Source organism: Sarcophilus harrisii, chromosome 3 (assembly GCF_902635505.1).
Source record: "Sarcophilus harrisii chromosome 3, mSarHar1.11, whole genome shotgun sequence".
Taxonomy (NCBI): Eukaryota; Metazoa; Chordata; class Mammalia; order Dasyuromorphia; family Dasyuridae; genus Sarcophilus; species Sarcophilus harrisii.
This window is the reverse complement of record NC_045428.1, coordinates 72,649,534-72,668,348: the sequence shown is the minus strand read 5'-3', so window position 1 is coordinate 72,668,348 and position 18,815 is coordinate 72,649,534. Positions and strand designations below refer to the sequence as shown.

Genomic DNA, 18,815 nt, shown 5'->3' with positions numbered 1-18,815 from the left:
ATGGATTTAAGGGAGACAATTATGCAAAGTTGTCAGCTCCACTCTTTCTCCCAGAGGCACTGAAGTTCCAGGGCAGGACAAGGGTCAAGATGGCTGTGGATGACCTTAATTTCCCAGATGTCTGACCAAATGCACCACAGTGCGGGTTTCAGCAGCCTTCATGGCTGTAGGAACAAGCTGTTTTCATGCACCCAATTCAGCCAGAGGAAGTTTTCCCATACTTCCAATAAATGTCCTCCTAACTCTCAGTCATCTGAAGCTTGTTGCCTCCACCTGGTTTATCCCATTTGCAGAGGCACTTCCACTTGTATTCAAATCTTGCCTTTGACTCATATAAGATAGGGGATCCCAAAGCAAGTCTAGAACTATAAATTACCTAATAGTTAGAAGAGTTTCCATACCAGGAATAATATTGAAGGCCCAGGTTTTTCCAGAAAAAAATCCTCCATATTTACAAAGCAAATGACAAATCCAAATATTTTTATTTATCCCATCTGAAGAGGTCACTGCATGTGTTATTACAAGCTTGTCAAAGCCCCAGGTGAAAGTGGAGTGAGAATAATAACTCTGAAAAGGGCTCAGCAAGTTCTTGCACCAGAAGTGCTAGGCTTCCCTAAACCCTCCATTCATCCCAGATGTGAAGTAATCACAGAGAGAAGAAAATAATTAAATGACAAGACTTGAATAGGTTTCCTAAATAAGATAAGACGAGTTTAATCTTGCAGGAAGCCAGGGAAGTTAGGAGACAGAGGTAACAGGGCAAAGCATTCCAGGAATGAGGAATAGTAAAAAGCCACTAAATACAGAACTGTCATGTGTGAGGTGCTATTATTTGGATCATGAGGTGAGAAGGAAAGTATAACTAGACAGGCATGAAGGGGCTAAGGTGTGAACAGCTTAAAAAATGGAAACTTTCTACTTGCTCCTGAAGGGAGTGGAGGAGTCACTACATGAGATAGAAATGATAAAATCTGACAATACATTAGATATATATTGTGAGTCTAAGTAGAGACGAGGTTGATGGTGAGGTTTTGAGCCTGGGTGACTGAGAGGATGGTGGTCTCTGCCATAGTACTAGTAAGGATGAGGAAAGCATTTTTTGGGGAAAAGAGGAAATGTATTTTGTTTCACACATGTTTAGTGTGAGATGTTGGGAGATGTCTGGCTCCAGATATCAGAAAGGCAACTCATAATAAGGCCTAATATAATCTAAGTGATGCTAGTATATATAGATCTGGGAATCATATGCAGAGAGATAATTAATGTTTTATGAGATGATTAGATTACCAGGCAAAGTGATAAAGAAGAAAAGGATACAGTTCAGAGCTCTGGGACACTCACCATAAGTAGGAGTGATTGGATGAAGATCCACCAAAAGAGACTAAGGAGGAGAGATCAAATAGGTACAGGAAAAAAAATCAGAAAAGAATAATGTCCTGAAAACCTATTGAGTGTGTCAAAGGCTATCAAAGATCAAGAAGAATAAAGATTGAGAAAATCATTGGATTTGGCAATTAAAAGCTCACTGGTAACTTTGGAGGGAACACTCTCTTGCCATGTCTTACTCTGTTAGACATGTAACTTGGGATCTATAAGACTTTTAGAAGCCAATAAATTCTAGTGTCCTGTGGTACTGGAATATATGATTGTTATACTTAGAAGAGTAACTAGTAAAACAAAAAATTGGTTTGTGTTTTTAAAGAACTCAAAGTTCTTTGTGGATGTTTGTGGATTAGTTTCTTAAAACTGGTTACTCTTAAAAGCACTTTTTTTTTCACCAAAAATTCCATTCACCAAATAAGATATTAATATATACTTCCTAGTGATTTCCTACACATTTTCAGTTTTCATTTTTGTATGATCTTAAGAGTAAATTAAAGCAATCCAGAGAGAATCTACAGCTAATCAACTTCTTCATTAGTGAGTCAGGAGGTGTTACAGAAGACCTAAGGACAAAAAGGATAGTTTTAAGCCTTTATCCCAAATTCCAGGTCAATCTAAAGAATAAGATTTTCAATCTAAATACTTAGTGCCCAACAAAAGACAAAACCTTTATCAGGTCTGTATAAACTCCTTGAGAACAAGAATTGTCCCCCAAGCTTAGCATAGTGCCTGGAATATAAAAGGTGCTTAACAGATGTTGTGTTAACAGACTCCTTGTGTTTTTATCAGAACATAAACTTGAAATAAATCCCAATCATAAAAAATGAAGCTTGTCATCAAAAATAACAAAACTGCCACTTGTCATTAAAAAACAAACCAATACCACTTCATTCTCCAAACCTGAGAGATAACAAAAGGAAGATTGGCAGGGATAAAAGGGAGCAAAGGAGGGGTCTCTTGGAATGAGGAAGATCTGGATTCAAGTCTTGCCTTTGACTCATATAAGATGGGAGATCCCAAAGCAAGGCTAGAACTATAAATTACTTAATTGTTAGAAGAGTTTCCATACCAAGAATAAAATTGAAGGCCCAGATTTTTCCAGAAAAAAAAAATCCTCCATATTTACAAAGCAAATGACAAATCCAAATATTTTTATATGCATTAAGACTGAAAGCCTTGACTTGGAATTTTTTTTTTAAACCTGGTTGTTTTTGTATTTTTCTTTGGAGGCAGTGAGATGTTGTACAGATTTGGAGCTGTAGTTCAAATCCCCCCTCAGACTCTTTTATTAGTTGTAATCCTGGATAAGGAAAGGGAAGAAGCATTTATCACACCAGTACTATGTATGTACCAGGTAGCATGCTAAGTGCTTTACAAATCTCATCTGATGCTAACACCACTAGGAGGTAAATGCTAGGAGGAGATGGCCATCATTTATGGTTTACTGATTAACTGAATGTTACTTATGAGGAAATTGACAGAAGGTTAAGTAACTGAAGCAGACCAGTAACTCACACAGCTAGAGTACCTAAGGCCAGCATTTGAACTCAGGGCTTCCTGACTCCATGCTTACTGTACTACTCTCACTGCTTCACAAAGCACTCTTAACTTCTTTCTCTCACTTAAACCTCTACTGCGCTAGTTTCCTCAACTGTAAGATGGGGATAATAAGAGAACTTACTTTTCAGGGTTATTGTAAAGATGAAAAGGGATTTTATTTGTAACGTGCTTAGTTCCTAGCACATAGTAGGTATTTAATAAATTTCCTCCTTTTCTCAATGACTACACTTTCTTCAGGCTATTGATCTTGCTGGTTTCAAGTTCAAAATAAAAATCACATACACTACAGGAAGCCTTTCTCAACCTCTCATGATTTTTTTTTTCTTATTTACATTGTACATACCTTATTTGTAAATTACAGTGTATATTGTCTCCCCGTTAGATGGTGAACTCATTGAGGGCAGGGGCTATATTTTGTCTTTTTTTTTTTTTTAAGCCATTACACTTTGCACAATGACCCACAGCGGGGGATCTGTGTTTACTGATGGGTGTATTTAGATGTTAAGCTCCCAGAGGATTCTTTAATATCCCCAAACACGAAGCACGTGCCTGGCACGAAAAGAGCCTTTAATATTTTGATCGATTGATGCTTTTCTCTTTCCCTTCATTTACCAGCAGGAATAGCTAACGGCGGAACCAAGGCCCTGGGGGAGGGGGTGGGGGAAAGGGGCAGCAAGTGAATGACTCCCCACAACGCATTCCTCCCCCCCTCCAAAATACACACAAAACAACAAACAGAGCCAAAAACTCACCCTCCCCGAAGTGTCAAAATACTCCATTGTCTGGGATTTGCTATAATCTGGGTAGGGGTTGGTGAAGGCCCTTTCTGCCATGATGCCGGCTGCGAACCTGCAAAAGAGGGGCGAGAGAGGGCGCTGGGGTGTGCAGCGGCGAGGGGCGGCGGCTGGGCTGCTCCCAGGGCCGGCGGCACAGGCCGGGACTCGGGGCAGGTGCGGGCAGGTAGGGGCATCTCTCAGGGAGGGCCTCGCCCGGAGCCCGTGGGGGTCCCCCACACCCACACCTGCGACCACCCGAGACTCTCTTCCCCACCTCCTTCCCTTCTGCCCCCTTCCCCCGGGAGCCTTTTTTTTTTTTTTTTTTCCCCCCCTAATGAAAGGGATGAAGCACCCACTCCTCCTCACCAGTAGTCTCCGACTCCAATAACAGAAGCGTCCTACCCACGCCCACTTCTTATCCGCAAGGGCCAATGGGAGTGCCCGCCCGACCCGCGGAGACCCACCCTCTGGTTGTCAGTTTGTTAAAGAGACAGGCGGCTTTCGGGCCTGGCGCAGACAAGGTGTTTCTAACTGTCTCGTTTCTTAGACGTCGAGATGGCCCATTCCGCGCTTCATAGTTCATCCGTTTTTCCCCGCCCCCTCTCCTTCTGCGCGCACGCACGCACAATGCCCCTCCCCACCTCGGGGCGGGAGATTTCGGGTTGTTTTTTATCGCGAGAGCGGAGAGTTAGGGGCACTTGTCCTTGAGCTCAGCCAGTGGGGCCTGACGCTGCATTGGAGCTCTCCTTTGTGGCCCTGGGAGGGTAGGGCTGGGGCATCCCGCTTCCGACCGGGGAGACTCTCCCAGGGCGGGCGAGTAGCGTAGAGGAGCCCCCGAGCATTTATTAAACGCCTCCTGTATAACAGGCATTGGGCTGAATCCATGTGGGCGCTCGATCCCCCTGCGAACTCATCCCCCCGCTTAGGGCCCTTCGCTCTCCTCCCCACCCCCACCCCCTCCGGCTCTTTGGGACCACGGGCGGGGGGGGGGTCTCTCTCTGAACCTCACCTGGCGCAGTTTAACCCCATTTTTCGGCCCCGGGAGGCAGCCCAGCCAATCCGGAATCTGAAATCGATTCTTCGGCTCCCAGTCGTTCTCCATTTCCTGCTCGCAGCCCCAAAGCCGCCGCCACTCGCGTTGGCTCCTCGCCACAGCCGCAAAAGCAACCTCATCTTGACCGATGCCCTTCTGCAGGCCAGACCCAACCTCGCATTGGTCGTCTCTGCGTTTGGCCCTCCGACCCGCAATGTGACACTAGCTCCAAAAGTGACCGTGGTCGGCCTGCAGCGTTTCCCGCAGCCGTGCGGCTCAGGTCGTCTTTCTCATGGTACTAATTGGTCCACGCAGGGCTTGTCCGCCTCGTGATAATGGGGCGTCTTGGAAGCCTTCAACGGCAGATTCTTCGTAGGGGACATTGGAAAGAGCCCTGGAGTTTGAAGTCGAAGGAATTGGGTTATGTAGTCCGGACAGTCGGGAATCAAGTCATCTGCTGTACACTGGGCACTGGGCTTAGCAGTGGGGATGCAGAAAAAGGCAAAAACAGTCCCTTCCCTCAGGGAGCTCACCATCTAATGGGGGGGACAGTCACGGGCAATGTAGAAACTAAATATAAACTGGAAATAATCTTAGCGGGAAAGCGTTAACATTGCGGGGGAAGGCTTTTGCAGAAGGTGGGATTTTATTTAACACTTGAAGCCCAGGAAACTGAGATGAGGAGAAAACGTTCTAGACGTGAGGTACAGCCAGTGAAAATGCCTACATTTGGGAGATGGGATGTCTTTTATGAGGAAGTCAGAAGAGTCACTGGGCCAGTCAAGGACTTAGAGATTACTTTCTACTAAGTTCCCACTAGATTTTTAAATGGTTCTTCTTATTCTACGATTCACTACCTAAAGTAGGAATGTTATAATTTTCTGCTATTATTCATCTTTTCTAATGTTAGTTCTATGCTATTCCAATATCACTTGGTTACTTTTGGTGGATTTCATCACTCTTCTTGACATTTAAATTTGCCATCACTCTTATCAACATAAACTTTTCTCAGACCTTATTCATTTCACTAAAGCTATTTATGTTGAGTTATAACATGTCGAATATTGGAAGATTATAAGGTATAAGGAAAATGGGATTTGTTTTTTATCTTGGAGGTGCTAAGGAGCCATTAGACTTTACTGAATAGGAGGAGAGGGCATCATAATATCTAGTATTTTATGTGGTACTTTTATAAATCTCATTTTGTCTTCACAACAACACTGGGATTTACCTGCTAGTGTTATCCCCATTTTACAGATGAAGAAATGAAGGCTGAAAGAATTTAAGAGACTTGGCCACAATAAGAAGCTACACAGGTAGTTTGAGTGAGACAGGAGGTGAAGTCAGGTCTTTGTGATTCCAAGTAGAGCACTTAGTGATCTGGGCCACTTATTTTTTTTTTTTTTTTTTTTAATAGCCTTTTATTTACATGATATATACATGGGTAACTTTACAGCATTAACAATTGCCAAACCTCTTGTTCCAGATCTGGGCCACTTAACTGCCCAGTTGTTACATCACTTGCTACTAGTGCTGTGTCATATAGCTAACAAATTACAGAATTGGGAATGCTCTTATAACTCATAGTGCTTTTCAGAAAACAAAATTTCACAACAACACTGGGATTTACCTGCTAGTGTTATCCCCATTTTACAGATGAAGAAATGAAGGCTGAAAGAATTTAAGAGACTTGGCCACAGTAAGAAACTACACAGGTAGTTTGAGTGAGACAGAAGGTGAAGTCAGGTCTTTGTGATTCCAAGTAGAGCACTTAGTGATCTGGGGCATTTAGCTGCCCAGTTGTTAGATCACTTGCCACTAGTGCTGTGTCATATAGCTAACAAATTACAGAATTGGGAATGCTCTTATAACTCAGTGTTTTTCAGAAAACAACAAGGTTATAAACTGGAAAATGAAGAATTGAGTATAGGAGAAGAAAGTGTCATTTGACAAGTTAATTGTTTTCAGGGAATGTATTGGGTATTCTGTGTGTATTTTGTAAATATCAGTAAATCACAAATTATGAAATGAGATTGAAGACCAATTTTATGTCAATATAAATTAAAAGGAAAATACTATGTTAAGCACAAAAAAAAAATCATTAAACACTTTCTACAAGTATCCTATGTCTTATGAGACAGAATATGCTATTTTAAGTATATCCCATACTTAATAGAGGGAATAGGAGATAGAGCAGTACAACATAAATAGCTTTAGTGAAATGAATAAGGTCTGAGAAAAGTTTATGTTGATAAGAGTGATGGCAAATTTAAATGTCAAGAAGAGTGATGAAATCCACCAAAAGTAACCAAGTGATATTGGAATAGCATAGAACTAACATTAGAAAAGATGAATAATAGCAGAAAATTATAACATTCTTATTTCAGGTAGTGAATCGAATAAGAAGAACCATTTAAAAATCTAGTGGGAACTTAGTAGAAAGTAATCTCTAAAATTAGAATACAAATAGCTCATATATATATATGTACATACATCCATATGTGTATATATTTTATATATTATGAAAATTTAACATTTGTAAATCACTTCCAATTTTTCACATACAGAATTGGTTTAAAAAAGTTTAATCTGAAAAAAAGACATGGATAACTATATTTGAAGGCCTATAATACGAAAAAGAAATGAGCTTTGTTTTGTCATATAACAATGAATGAAATTTTTAGAGGCAGATTGAGTTTCAGTGTAAGGAAAAACTTTCAAAACAATTGCAGCTGTAATTACCTTTCTTACTCAAAGAGGACTGATATTGTTGGGGTTAAGGTATGGTGTATATAATATAGCTCTAGCACAGATTAGGTAGAAATAGTTCATTTGAACATTTAGGGTTGAGATGCCGCTACCATTTCATGTTTCCTTTGTGTTTCTGGAATTATGGGCAGCCAGGTAGTGGGGTGGATAAAAGTGCCAGTCCTAGAGTTAGGAAGACCTGAGTTCAAATCCAACTTAAGAAAAAGGATCTCAGGATTTATTACCATATCTTGCCAGATTATCTTCAGAATCTTCCTGAGATGATTCATTTGGAAGTAGTTTAATTTTCTCACATGGTGCTAGTAGGCTGTCCAGTTTTCACAGACATGACAATGAAGTCAGCATAATACTCTGAAGACCTTCAGTTTGGTATATCTTAAAAATACTTCACTTTCTTTTGGAGCTTCACAAACATGAAGCTAGTTCTGGCGATACATGCATCAACTTCCATCATCAATGTGGACATCCTTAGAAATCTTACTGCCAAGATAAGGGAACATGCCCACAATATTCCACATTTCTCTATTTGCTACAACAAATGGTTCAGTATTTGAAAGGTACAGTGCCAGCTGGTAGAAAACCTCTATTTTCTTGTCAGGCCAGAATTAGCAAAAGCAGCAGAAAATCAATCCATAACTGATTATGTTGCATCTTTGCCTCAGAGGCTGCTTTGGGTGCACAATTATTGGTCAACAAAAAGTAACCTACCAACTCTTCCTCCACTTTTCTCTTGATTTGTTGCCTTTTCAAGAGGGATAGCACTTCTGTGATGAGACCTTGTGGAACAATTACAACTATCTCAAAGTAAAATGGGCTCCATTAGGAGTTAGTTCCTTTTTGCTGTAACTCTTTAAACAGAAACTAACTTATTGGGGACTTAGTTCTAGAGAGGATTCATTCTTAGGATGAGTTAGGCCTCAGAGCCCATTCAGCTTTTGCTACTGACTACTGAAGATAGAAGGCACAAACATAAATATAATAAGCATGTTAATTGATTTAGAGACTTGCAAAATGCTGACAAGTGATCATAAAAGATGTCATGGAGGCAAGTGGCATTTGAATTTAGTTGGATTTTAAAGGATAGGAATTAAATCAATCAGCAAGCATTATTATGTGCTTATTATGTATCATGTATTTTATATATATATATATATATATATATATATATATATATATATATATAAATAACTTTTTATTGACAGAACCCATGCCAGGGTAATTTTTTACATTATTATCCCTTGCATTCACTTCTGTTCCAATTTTTCCCCTCCCTCCCTCCACCCCCTCCCCCAGATGGCAAGCAGTTTTATACATGTTAAATAGGTTACAGTATATCTTAGATACAATACGTGTGTGCAGAACCGAACAGTTCTCTTGTTGCACAGGGAGAATTGGATCCAGAAGGTATAAATAACCTGAGAAGAAAAACAAAAATACAAGCAGTTTACATTCAATTGGCAGTGTTTTTTCTTTGGGTGTAGCTGCTTCTGTCCATCCTTGATCAATTGAAACTGAGTTAGATCTTCTCTTTGTCGAAGAAATACACTTCCATCAGAATACATCCTCATATACAGTATCGTTGTTGAGGTATATAATGATCTCCTGGTTCTGCTCATTTCACTTATCATCAGTTCATGTAAGTCTCGCCAATCCTCTCTGTATTCATCCTGATGGTCATTTCTTACAGAACAATAATATTCCATAACATTCATATACCACAATTTACTCAACCCATTCTCCAATTGATGGGTATCCATTCATTTTCCAGCTTCTAGCCACTACAAACAGGGCTGCCACAAACATTCTTGCACATACAGGTCCCTTTCCCTTCTTTAGTATCTCTTTGGGGTATAAGCCCAGTAGTAGCACTGCTGGGTCAAAGGGTATACACAGTTTGATAACTTTTTGAGCATAGTTCCAAATTGATCTCCAGAATGGCTGGATGTGTTCACAATTTCACAAACAATGTATCAGTGTCCCTGTTTTCCCACATCCCCTCCAACATTCCACATTATCTTTCCCTGTCATTTTAGCCAATCTGACAGGTGTGTAGTACCATGCATTATATTAAGGATACAAAGAGCAAAAACATTACCTGCCTTTAGATATTAGTAGTATAGAAAATACGTACAAAAGGAAGAGATGAAAAACATTATAGATATATGAACACCCCAAGAAAGGCATGGAGATGAGGAAACTCAGTGTATTCTCAGGACAATGCATATTTCTCCTGATCAATTTGAGATTAGAGAGGAAAAATAAGGTAGGAGGGTCAGATTGTAGAGAGCACTGAATGCCTGGCAAAGGAGTTTGAACTTTATTCATTAGACTCAAATAGGGAACCACTAAATATATTTAAACTGAGGACTGGCTATATATAGTATATTGCCATAATGTTTAGATAAATGTATTCTAATAGTAATTCTCTACTAAAGTCCTTAAACTTCTGTACTGTATTATATTTGAAATAGTTTTTTTCAAAGTCTGACTTAAGCAACCATCTTCTTCCTATACCATGGGCTCCATTATATAATCTGCTCCTCTTGATTGGAAAGTTCTTTTCCTATGCAAATTTATCTTAAAACATTTCCTGGACCTTTGAATATACCAGTATCTACCTTGAATCACAGTTATTAATGTATTTGTCTTTTCCCTTTCTGATTCCCCAATTATAATATAAATACCCTGAGATCAGAGGCTTTTGTTTTTATTTTAACATTTTTTATATTTTTAACATTTAGAAATTTTTTCTTTGTAATTTTTAAATGTTCTTGTTACTGTTATCTAAAAGCTTTAATGAGAGCTCTATTTAGTAACATAATTATATAGGAATGAATTTGATAGAGGAAATGAGTTTCATATTAGATAAACTTGATTATATTCTATTTATTCAAAGTTAATATGCTATGTTATTAATAATAAAAAATGAATGATAAGGAATTAAGAAATTTTTTTGTTTTTGTTTAGTACTTTCAGTCATGAACCACTCATCAGGACCCCATTTTTGGCAAAGACCATTTATTTCTCCAAACCATTTTACAAATGAGCAAATGAAGGCAAACAAATGATTTGCCCAAAGTCACACAACTAGTAAGTGTTTGGGCCAAATTTGAACTTGGGAAGATTAGTCTTCAGGCCTACTGAACTACTATTAGGCAGTTATATTTTAAGTTTTGAGGACAAAAATGCAAACGAGGAAAAAACAGTTCTTGCCCTCTAAAAGTTTACATTCTAAAGAGAGAAGACAACACATAAATGGAAGCTAAAAGGGCAGAAAGATAGGAAATGTGTGTGAACTCATAGTTGGAAGAGAGAAAGAGGATGAGCCAGAAGGCAGGACTTTTTAGGTAGCTTAGTTTGGAAATAGTCAAGATTCTCTTAACTGTTATAATGACAAACAACTAGTGATTCTGAGATTCTATTTATCTTCTGATCTTAAGTTTTTACAACTTACTGTCATTAATGGGGGGACAGGGTATCACACATAAAAAAACTTATTGCCTATTAAAAATGGGGAAAGGTAAAGAAAAAGATGATGCTGGGAATTAAAGCATCTTAGATTTTCCTTGCTCTCTATTACTTCTGTAACCAGTGGTATTGGGAAATTTGCCCAGGGTGATAGAAACTGTGTCCCATGACAAGAGGTAAGCTATCCTGACCAGCTCTAATCGTTCTGAAAAAAAGAATCCCAATTTGAAATATTTTTAAGTTTGCCTTTCTCCCATGAATCATCATCTACAGAATGATTCTACAACTTTTTTAGACCAAGGAAAAGTAGACAACTTTGTGTTTGATAACACCATGTCAATAGCTCAACATTTTTCTGCACTATTATTGAGGCAGCTTTTGACTATACACATGGTACAAAACTTAATTGACAACGGCTATTTCCTGTGGTGGAAACAAGGATGTAAACAGATATACACTAGTGCACACTACAGTACACTGTTTTAATTTCCCAGAGACAACAGTTCCTATGGTGACTGGCAAGATTTTTTTCCTTTCTTGTCAGGCTTGTTATTAGTATGCTGATATATTGCTTTTTCTAAATGTACCTGCTGGGTAAGTGCTGCTATTATGTTAAAAAAAAAAAAAAAAAAAAAAAAAAAAGCAGGTGTGCTGGGGTTTCCTTGGGAGATTTAAAAGATGGTGAGCCTAAAAAGTTGAATAAAGATGTACAAAAGCATCAATTTTTTTGTCTTGTACATTTAATGCTGAGAGGTACTTGGTTAAAAGCCTTAATGCATAATTTTACTTTGAGAAAAGGGAGATTTCTGAACATCGTTGAAAATATTCCACTGAAGTCTTTCGCTTGAGTTCTGAGTACCAGTGCTTATACGTGCCAACTCTGATGGGTCTTACCAGGCAAGAAAGGCTTTGGATAGAAGTCTGTATCTTTTCTGAAAACGAGCCTAGCTATATTGAAGTTCATCATTACAACACAAAACATTTGGAAAAAAAAAAAACAAAACAACCTATATACTACAAACTCATGAAGGAATGGAGGAATTCTGCTCCTTATCAGTGAAGTATATATACACAACAATGGCAGATTGACGTATTTTAAATATTGAAGTGCTTTGCAATATTGTACTAGGCTAAAAATATAACACTTTTTCAATTGAAGTTGGAAAAATATACATTTCTTTATAAACTTAAAGTGCCTAAATTTTTGGTAGAAACATAGTCATCTTTACAAACCCACCAATTCTGAGGAAACTATGCTATCTTTGCTCTTTTGTTTCTTGGGCTGAAAAGTAGGGGGAAAACACTTTCCTGATCTTTTAAATATTGAAGGAGTCATAGACCTTTAAATAATTTAAAAATGAAAAAAAATTTTTTATCTGCCTGATTGCTATGTTTTAATTTTATTCTGATTTTGATGCCATCCTTTTCTCACTTACCTTCCTCTCTCCCCCATTTTCTATAAGGGGTTGGAGTTCAGGTGAGTGGGTGGAGAGATGGTCCGTCAGGTAGGTCAGTAGAAATTTGTGAAAGTTCTGGAACTTTATTAAGGCATAAAAATCTTGCAGTATAAAGTGGGTTTAATGAATGAACCAATTCATTTTTATTCTATTTAGGAATAAAGCTAAAATTTTTGAAATCCAATCAGCTGATGTGAAATGGAATATGATGATCTTGGTGGGCATTTTGTTAGTGTCCATGGCTATGTTAGAGGATCTAGTTCCTTTTCTTTCATCATGGCCTTAGGTTGAACCTCAAAATGTGTGTCCATAATAGCTGGAGAAAGTAGTAGGTAAAGGCAATCAGTCTTTATTCAAGTTTGTACTGCCTGATAAGATCCTTCTCAGCGACAAAGAAAGTAGATAGATAGTAGATATGCTGATGAAATTGAAATGGAACTTAATAGTACCTTTTTCTCAATTAAAAACTTACATGTAAATTTCTTAAACAAGACTAACTCAGTTTCAAGAAAATCTCTAGGTCTTTACTGAGAACCATAGCTCTTGTCAGAGAGTCAGAGGACATGAGTAATTCAAAGCTAATGTATATAAGAAAAAAAAAATAGAAAAATAGCATTAAAACATTTTTCTCATAAACCTGGGGTATATTTTCCAACCAAGACATCCATCCTGGAGAAGAATAGATAAATGGGTGACATGTATGATATGTATGATTAGGACACATTGATATTTTGTCATGTGGACTCTGTAAGTCTGGGGGAGAATAATTAACCTCTTATTAACCCCCAAGTGTTTTCCAACTTGAAATGAGGGTTCAAACTCAGGCAGTATAGCCCTGGAATTATATAGGTCCTTATGAAATATGGGACTCACCAGAAGAGAAAATATTTTTGACTGCCTATGGGCTTAGATATATCTTTACAGTTTTTCTTTTCTTTTCTTTTTTTGGTAATAAGCTTATTCTATTTTTATACCTTATTAGCTTTATGCTTGTCAAAGAACTGAAGATACATAGACAGTAGCTAGAATTGAGCCACATAAATTACTGATAAGCCTTCAATATTGAACCTGAATTTTTTTTAGAGTCCTGCTTGCATTTGTATATAAAGAGAAACTTCCTAATAATTACAACTGTCCAATAGTGAGATGAATTGCTTCACGAGATAGTTGGTTGCCCATCAATAGAAGCTGGTTGACTCTTTATCAGTGATATTACAAAAGGTATTCTTGGTCAGATATAGATTGGGCAGATGGTCTCTAAGATCCTTTCCAAATCTGAAGTTCTGTGCTCCTATGAGTGATCACAAGCTTCTTGAATTGAGTATTGAGGCAATATAGTACTATTGGAAATAAATCACATAGATCTTGACAATATGTGAACTATAATTGAAATTTGAAATATTTATAGGTAAGAAATTTTTGCCTGAGGTTCTACTCTTCTAATTGGTAGTTTTCTTTTCCTAACTGCAATTTGAGAGTGGACCACAGCTATATTTATTTCATTCTCACCTCTACACTCCAGGGACTACTATCCCTCCTCAGCAAATTCAAGCTCTCTTTTCCAGCTATCCTCCAAGTGTTTGTCTTCATTAGAATGTAGGCTCTTGAGAATAGAGATTGTTTTGTTTGCTTACATCTATAATTCTAGCAAAAATGTATAGAACTAGTTAAGTTCTTAGATACTTGAAAAAAATCTAGTTTGCTAGCTGATAGTTATAGATGATGACTAAATAGACAGTTTGTAATGAATTCGATGAGACTCTCCCAATGAAAATAACATATACTTTAATACTTGGTAGCTTTAATGCAAAGATGGGAATATTGGGAATCAGGAAAAAGAAAATATTCTAGGCAATAACCAGGTCAAATTAACAAGGTAGATAAGCATTTACTAAAAGTCAGGCAAACAAAAGAGATCAAAGGTTTATGCAGAAGTCTTGTGTCTATAATGAATAATCTTCAAGGGGATAAAATAGATTAAAATGGAAATAACAAATATTGATAACATCTTGCAGTGAGGATATTTGGTTCTCAATCTCTGTAAACAATACCAGCATATTTCCCTCTTGAAGTTTTAAGGTACCTTGGGACATTTAAGACAACTTTTCATAAACTTAAGCATTAATTGGTTATGTACCAGTAATTAGCATCTTAGTTCCATTTAAGGGCTTAATATTAGTTAGCTTTAGCAAAGGAATATTTACTTTAAAGATATAATCAGAAAAGTACAAAGAATTCCCTCCAATGCCTTGGGGGAGAATTCTCTCCTATTTCACCTTAGTCTTTGGGAAGAATAGGTTTACTATTAGCATAGCTTCTACTTTACATTGATCCCACCAAGTTCATGTCCAGATGCTACAGGACTAATAAATGAGTCCTTGTCTAAGCTGCCTTCCCAAAGGCCACTTTTTCTCCTCAAGGCATCAATGTTGGTTTGACTGCAAAAATCTGGCTTGATACCAACTCCAGGAATCCAAAAGGCTCACTTTCCTGACCTGAAACTCACAATGTTGTAGTCTCCAGAAATCTTTATCTAAAATGAAAGGGCAAATACTGAGAAAAACAAAGGATCAGAATCTCTTTTTTTATGAGACCACATGAACCTCAATGAGGAGACCCCAAAGCTTCTTCCATTACAACTTTGTCTCATATCAAATCTCATCCACAAAAGAGTTACACCAAGAGCAGGGTAGCTGAAGAGTAAATGGACAAAGGAGACCAAGTACTTTTTGAGGTGCTCCTAGTACCAGTTCTACACCAATCAGAAAACCTCCTTTTAATCACATGGTTAGCAGATCAGAACCAATTATATGTTCCAGCATCACTTTTAGATGCTGCTATTACATGTCATCACTATTCAAAAATAGGTTTATGGGCTTCCTTTACTTGTAGAGACACTCAGAGATTATATGCAATTGGGATAATCCCTGTTACAATCTCAAAAAATGAAACTGACAATAGTTTAACACATGGTAAATTAATAAGTTATTGATGTCTGAGTCATTTTTGAATTCAGCTATTAGTGTGTTCCAATCACTGACTGATTAGGAAATAGGTCAATATGTATGTCAAATTAGGGGGAAAAAAGAGATGAGAGCAAACAACAAAAACCTCTAGAATGAAAAAGACTTGTCAAGATTTCTATGATCATTTTGTAGACATTAAATTAAGCATTTCCTATATGTCAGGTATTGCATGTACAAAATATAAATCCAAAACAATTCTAAACCATTTTCTCCATTAATGATAGTGAATACTTCATTTGAACTTCAATATCATGGTTTTGATGTATACCATAAAGAATTACAAATGGAATCAAATCAAGTACATGTAGAGAAAGTTACTATAGAGATTACAGAGTTTTAAGAACATGAGAATTCAGGTTTCAAATCATTTGAAAGAATGTAAGATACTGAATAGAAAATCACATGTTATTTTTACTTAAAAAAATCATTGAGATAGTAAAAACTTTGAAGCCATATGCCTCCTTAATTTATGAGAATAACATATATATATATACACACACATATATATGTATATATATATATATGTATGTTATTCTCATAAATTTTTGATTTTATATATATTTATATATATAAAGTATATGTATATGTACTTCTGGAAACAATATTTCATAGAATATCACCTTTTTATAGTCATTGACAGAAAGATTCAGAAAATAGACAAGATGCTATTTATATTATTGATGAAAAACAATTTGATTCAACAGTATAATGTCATTTTGAAAGCAATGTCTTTTAAAAAGGTGCAACTCATGTATATACTAAGATCATATGAGATTTGTGGGTAAACTCAAAAAAAGAAGTAAATTTGATCATTCTTTGATTATAACTATCAAAGGAGTCATAAAACAGGGAGATTTATACATTAAAAATGTTTGCAACTGTCATGGATTATGCCCCGTCTGAGCCAAATGACAGAGAAACGGTGAGACTTTCTATATATATATATATATATATATATATATATATATATATATATGTATATATATATATATTTTTTTTTTTTTGCAGATAACTTTGTACTCTGATTGTGTCAAGCTCTAGAATATTGAAGAACCATCTAAATGAGATCTGAAATCACACAAAAGATTTAGGCCCAACTACTCAAGAAAAACAAAAAACCAAAAATTACTATTATCCAGACTATGATACCAAGTTATCTAGTTGGATTTATAACCCATAGAGTTGATGTGTGTGTATGTTATATATATTTATGTGTGTGTCTATTTATTTTGGACACATACTAAAGATAGTATAGTAAATGAGAGTTGGTAAGATAATTAAAATAAGCTTTTATTAAGTGCCCACCATATACCAGGAATCATGATCAGCACTGGGGATACAAGTAAAGTTAAAAAACAAAAACAAGAAGCTTATAGTCTAGTGAGTGAGAAAATGTGCAAATTATGTACAAATAAGATATATACAATATAATTTGGAGATAATCTGAGAGATGGTTCTAAAATTAAGTAAAACTGGAAAGGGCTTCTTGGAGAAACTGGGAGAGAGATAATAGCTCAAGGAAGAGAAAAAGTTCTAGATTTCACCAAAGGGAAATTTCTGGAGACTAACCTCAGGGTATCATTGTTAAGTTTTCACTACTCCTTTCCTCCAGTTTGGGACCTTTCTTTCCTAACAGAGGATAGAGATCAGGAGGTCAGTTTGAATCTAAAGATATTTTCCCTAGACTAACAATATTTAAGAATATAGAAAGATATTTCTAGCCCAATACTCACTCTTTTTGAGGAGAGCAGAATGGTGGCCAGCCTCTGGACGCACCCTAGTGCTTCCTTTTCTGGAAGGAATCAAAGTCTCGCTTGGAGAAAGGTAGGAGGAGATTCTAGAGATAGCTAGTCTTGCCCCCTCCCCCCCAAAAAACATCTAGACAGATCCATGTGAAGATCCCAGTTCCTTCAGGTAGTGGTTTAAATCAAACACATCTGGGTGAATGGAGTGATGGCAGTACCCGTGATAGGGTACTTGATAGTAATAAGGAATCTCAGAAGAAGTGTGCATTTGGGAGGAAGATAAATTCTGTTTTAGATATATTAAATTTGAGGTGCCTCTAGTATATAAAATTATAGTTGTTCAACAGGCAGTTTGGTGATACTTACCTGGAGATTAAGAAGGCAGAGTAGGAGTGGATATAGATCTGCAAATAGTGTGACCAGAGATGATAACTTAAACTTTGGGAGTTGGGGAGAACACAAATAAAAAAGTTTGGAGAAAGAAAAGAAGAGGGACTCAGGATGGAACCTTGATTGGACTTTTTAGCTGAGCCTAATCTGTCTTTTTCAGATTCTTGAAAACATGGCTTTATGTGTGTAGGTATTTGGATAGTGAATTTACCTTCACAGATGCTTGTTCTCTAAGCCATACATGCCAATTTTTAAAAAGCCAAATGGAGAAGAGTTTGGCAGCAGTGAAAAGGAAGGGAAATGCACAGCAGGCACCAATGTAATACAGGATGTTCAAATCTTGAAAATGGAATTAGGCCACTGAATCAGTTTGTCTGACTGTTATGGACCATGGGGATATGTCCTAGTTCTTAAAAAAATACATCAATAGTTTAGTACAGGTGTATGACAAAATTCAGTGAGAGAACTACCTAGTGGGAAATCATTGAAATTAGGTCTCTCTGGATCTGTGCTGAACTTGCTTCTTTGTTGTTTGTTTTTCTTGAGCCTTGTTTGTTCATGTGTGTATATGTAAATATATGTGTATATGTGTGTGTATATATATATATATATATATATACATATATTAAATATATAGAAGTTGTCCCAAAAGTCTTAGTACTGTTTTAAGCTTTAATAACTTCCAAAGTACAGATACTTATATTACAAATAGCAAATAAAAGCCTAATTGTTTGTTTCGTTTACACTTATTTAGTTTCATGAATTTGAATAAACATTTTAAATTTTAAACAAGATGGGACATACATGGCATGGATGATTTTCTGGATGACGCTTTTTCAGGCTTGGCCATCTCAATCACCTGTTCTATCTCTGTTAGACTTTTTCTTGTGGGATCAGTTCAAAATTTTCATGTATACATTAACATCTTGTTCTTTGCATGATCTTAGACTAGGTAAAAAGTGCAGTCTTTTCATTCATTGAGCAGTATTTGATAAAAATTTTTATGAAAAGAGTTGGAAATCAACTGGGGTGATATGAAGAATAAGGTAGTGTTTATGTTGATGTAAGGGTGTGTAGAAGCTGTGCTGTTTTTTCTAAGTAAGTTATTTGTGTTCACATGGTTCTGTCTAGCTCTGACTTCCATGGGAGGAAGGGAAGGCTAGAATCTCCTCCTATCTTTCTCCAAGGGAGTCTGTTCCTTCCAGAAG

At 36.9% G+C, this 18,815-nt stretch overlaps 1 protein-coding gene across 2 annotated transcripts in view; it reads right to left on the bottom strand.

Moving 5' to 3' along the window:
* The window catches only part of LANCL1 (LanC like 1), a 48,667-nt gene extending 43,490 nt beyond the window's left edge, over positions 1 to 5,177 (bottom strand). The window contains exons 1-2 of one of the 2 annotated variants that reach the window (XM_003765962.4): positions 4,729 to 5,177; positions 3,696 to 3,792 (exon numbers count right to left, since the gene is read on the bottom strand). In XM_003765962.4, the coding sequence (XP_003766010.2) occupies positions 3,696 to 3,792; positions 4,729 to 4,892 (261 nt within the window). In that variant the 5' untranslated portion in view covers positions 4,893 to 5,177. Of the gene's footprint in view, positions 1 to 3,695; positions 3,793 to 4,085; positions 4,285 to 4,728 lie in introns of those variants that run through there. The other variant, XM_012546396.3, reaches the window with a different exon arrangement.
* Positions 5,178 to 18,815: the final 13,638 nt, after the last annotated feature.